At 57.1% G+C, this 3,734-nt stretch overlaps 1 protein-coding gene across 1 annotated transcript in view; it reads left to right on the top strand.

Moving 5' to 3' along the window:
* The window catches only part of VWA5B1 (von Willebrand factor A domain containing 5B1), a 20,554-nt gene that overhangs the window by 16,504 nt on the left and 316 nt on the right, over positions 1-3,734 (top strand). Inside the window, exons 14-20 of the mRNA XM_009705705.1 lie at positions 19-65; positions 249-566; positions 1,132-1,269; positions 2,218-2,292; positions 2,673-2,742; positions 2,967-3,090; positions 3,296-3,730. Of these exons, the coding sequence (XP_009704007.1) occupies positions 19-65; positions 249-566; positions 1,132-1,269; positions 2,218-2,292; positions 2,673-2,742; positions 2,967-3,090; positions 3,296-3,730 (1,207 nt within the window). The remainder of the gene's footprint in view (positions 1-18; positions 66-248; positions 567-1,131; positions 1,270-2,217; positions 2,293-2,672; positions 2,743-2,966; positions 3,091-3,295; positions 3,731-3,734) is intronic.

The raw sequence follows: 3,734 nt of genomic DNA, 5'->3' as shown, positions 1-3,734 counted from the left end.
GGGACGGCTCGATGCTAGCACGAGCCTGCGGTCTTCGTCGGACAGCCGGAGCCCCGGGGATCTGGGTAACCGGGGAGAAGGGGAGGCACGGCCAACCTCACATGTCCGTGCCGGGGTTTCGGTGGTGTTGCATCGCACTCTGTGCCACCGTGTGAAAATTAGGAAGTATTAATTATGGTTTCTTGGTGGCAGTGGGGAATTCAGCTCCCACAGATGTGATTAATTATCCGCCTCTCCCCTCTCTGCAGAGTCTGCCCAGCATCCTTCCTTCACGTTTGAAACGGAGACCTCCTCCGACTGGGAGCCCCAGGACTTCGACTTTGGCACTACCCGCAGCTCCCCGCACTCCCCCAGGACGCTCTGCAAGGCGGTGGTGAAGGGGCTGAGGAACAACGAGCCCGTGCAGTGGGAAGTTGCCTTTGATATCTGCCCTCTCTTCCGAGAGCGGGAGAGCCAGGCGGGCAGCGACGCAGACCTGTGGAGCGAGACCTTCCACCACCTGGCAGCCAAGTCGGTCATCCGGGACTTTGAGCAGCTTGCCGAGAAGGAGTCTGAAATCGAGCACGGTAACGTACAGCTCCCGGCCAGCCTGCAAGCTAGCTGCGGGCAGACCCTGCCCTGCCTGGGGGTGGGTGTTTCAGCAGCTTCAGCAGCCTCTTTTTTCTCGAGTTAATACAAAAGCAGGCAGTGGTGAAATATTAGGGCATGTCTCACATAGTTCCCAAATGACAGCCCCTTCCAGCTGCCTTGCACTTTTCTCTTGCTTCTGCAGCCTCGCTGCACATTAACGTGCTCGAGCTTGTGCTCCTTCGTGCTCCTCTGCTTCACACGTTGGGTGACAGCGATTATTTTTAAGGGGTTAGTCACCTGGAGCTGGGAGGTGGCATCAAACTCAGAAGGTCCAACAGCAGCCACACATCGCTGCTCTGGGCTGCACATGTCCCTAGGTCTTGTCAGACTTCTCCATGAAGTGCATCTGTGCATGTAAAATAAGAGCAGAAGAAGGAGTAGGCAGGGTTTAGAGGGATACACAGAGCCCAAGCATGGAGGAGGGTCTGGGAGCTGGGTCCGAGGGGTGGATGGAGCCCACGGGGCACGTGGACTCTAAGCCTGGTGTCTCTCACGCGGCAGGGTCCGGGCGGCGGTACCAGGTCAACGCTGTCCACACCAGCAAAGCCTGCAATGTCATCAGCAAGTACACGGCATTCGCGCCCGTGGACCTGACCACCAACACCTACCTGCCCATGGTCGTCGAGTACACCCACATGGGTAACGCGGGGCCGGCCGAGGGGTGAAACGTTGTCCTGGGAGGCAGGGTGTCACCTGAGAAACCTCGGTCAGAGTAAACCCTAAGAAGGCACGGCTCAATTCAGCACCAGACCTATATACCCGAGGCCACGGCTGAGCCTAGCGGCATGCCTGCCTCTCTTGGTGGCAAGAACCTCTTCCCCATGGCCAGGCAAAAGGTCTACTCTTAGATCTGGATGCCCAGAGATGACCAAGCTCATCAGTCTGTGGGTTTTGTTGCCATCGTGTGTGTGGCAGTCCCTCTCTAATGCTGGCAATTCCCTTCTCTCATGTTGAGGGGCGGCATCCAAGCAAGGCAGCCAAAGGAGCCTGAGCTCGGGAAGCAGAAGGCATCGTGGCTTTTCCCCCGGACGTCCCCAGTCAGCTTGCGGCCAGAATGGAGAAGATGGATTTTACGGCATGAGTAAGATTCCCTGGGCTTTTGTCTCCTTCCTGGTGTCACAGATCTCAGTGGTTTAGTCTATGAAGGGACATCTTCTCTGGTCTTTTTTCCTTCTGCCTTCCTCTCTGAATATGGTGCTCACCAGACACATGTCTGGCTGGAGTCCATCTCCTTAAATGGGGAAGTAGCTGTGGTTTACCCTGAAACCCCCAAATCGCAGGCGGTGGCTGCTGACAATGCCTGGAAGTTAATTGGCAGCCGTAATGCAGATAACACGAGGGATGAAACCGGGTGTAATTAGAGGCAAGGGGATGTGAGACACTTGCTTGTCACCAAATCCGCTGCTAATGAAGATGAGTTGGATTGGACCTTGTCTGGCATTGTCAGATCTGTGGCTGAATTAAAATCGCCCCTGATCAGGCTCATTAACCTGATAATGCCACGGAGAGGGGGAGCGGCCGTGCCGCAGCCCAGCGCGGTGGCGATTTCGGCTGGGTGGTGTTGCTGATGTGGTTCCTCCGTTGCAGATGCAGAGGAGAGCAGCCTGTCGCCCTGCAGCACCCCTTCCTCCTCTGGCTGGGAGCGCTGCGGTCTCCCCGAAGGTAGGGGAAAGAGCTGACGGTACTTGCCAGGGTGCAGGTACCTCGAGTCCGTGATCTGGGCTCTTCACCAAAGACTTCTGCTGAGTTTTGGGGGTTTTTATAAAACCTTATGATGTAAAATTATGCCTGTGAGCACAAGACCTGACTCCTTCCGGGGTGCGAAGCTTGATGAGGCCTTTGGTGTAGATTTCCCCCAGGTTCGTTTTTGAGAGGTGCGGGGATTTCATTAACCACACAGGAAAAATGAGGCGAGGGGAGAGGGAGGACTTTGCCAAAGACTCAGCAGCAGAACGAGCCACCCCATGGCCCAGCGCAGACTCTGCTCCCTTTCGCTCTCCTGTAGCACCACGTTTTACCCCCAGCTTTGTGTCTCTTCCCAGGGCCGTTACAGAGCCTGTCTGCTTCCTCTGCACAAGCCCAAAAATCCATCGAGAGCCTCTTTGCTGCTAGGTATGGGCCAGCTTGACTTTCCTCTGACCTGAGCAGATGTCTTGCACCTCCGTGGGTCCGATGCAAACACGAGTGAGGGGGAGACAAGGGACACCGCAGGGTTAGCGGTCGGAGCTGGGACCGAGCGTGATACCAGTGTTTGGGGACCAGGGATGGTTTTCAGATTAGAGGGTTGGTGTCAGGAGGGGCACAGAGGTTATGGGCACCTTTTCATCCTCCTGCAGGCTGACGCTCAATAAAACCAGGCTGCTGATTCGAGCTGCCAAAGGGTTCATGAGTAAATCTCCAAGCAGAGTGAGCGAAGCCAGCTCCGAGGGCGACAATGAGAACATAGACTACCTTCCCTTGGTGAGCAGCTCATTCCCGGGTCTTGCTGGGGTTGTACGGTCACTGCAGGGGGGCAGAGGGCACTGCCTCTTGCTGTCTCTTATGGCCTTGTCTGATGGTCTGCTCAGAGATGGAGAGCAGCTCCATCCATGCATGCCTTTTTCCTGGTCTTCCCAGATGTGGTTCATAACTCAGAGCTTCTCTCGGTGCCCGCTGTTCCTTGCAGGTGTCTCTGCAGCTGGCCTGCGGTGCCTTTCTCATGAACTCAGCCTTCTGTGATGCCGTCAACATCCCCATGGAGAAGTTGAAGTGGACATCTCCCTTCGCCTGCCACCGCCTGGCCCTCAGCCCCTCCAGCTCCAACAACACCAAGAAGGCCAGTCCCTCCAGGGAGCACAAAAGGCTCGGCTCCGGCCGGCAGCTCCTGATTCCTAATGGGCACGGGAAGAGCCCCACCATCAGAGACGTTGCTCTGGGTGCGGTGCTGGAGGGATCCGGCAGCCACGCGGAGGATGCCGGCCGCCTTCGCCACTTCTCGGGCAGCGCGGTGGAAAGCATCTCCAAAGCTCTGAAAGCCGAGAAGGAACTCTCCCCGCCGGCCATCACCATCCGCCGCTTCTCCTCCCCGGAGAGCACGCTGGCCGCGGCCGAGGGGCAAGCTGTCA

Source organism: Cariama cristata, unplaced genomic scaffold (assembly GCF_000690535.1).
Source record: "Cariama cristata isolate BGI_N322 unplaced genomic scaffold, ASM69053v1 scaffold15018, whole genome shotgun sequence".
NCBI classification, from domain to species: domain Eukaryota; kingdom Metazoa; phylum Chordata; class Aves; order Cariamiformes; family Cariamidae; genus Cariama; species Cariama cristata.
The sequence above is the reverse complement of the archived record's forward strand: the minus strand, read 5'-3'. Positions and strand labels throughout refer to the sequence as shown.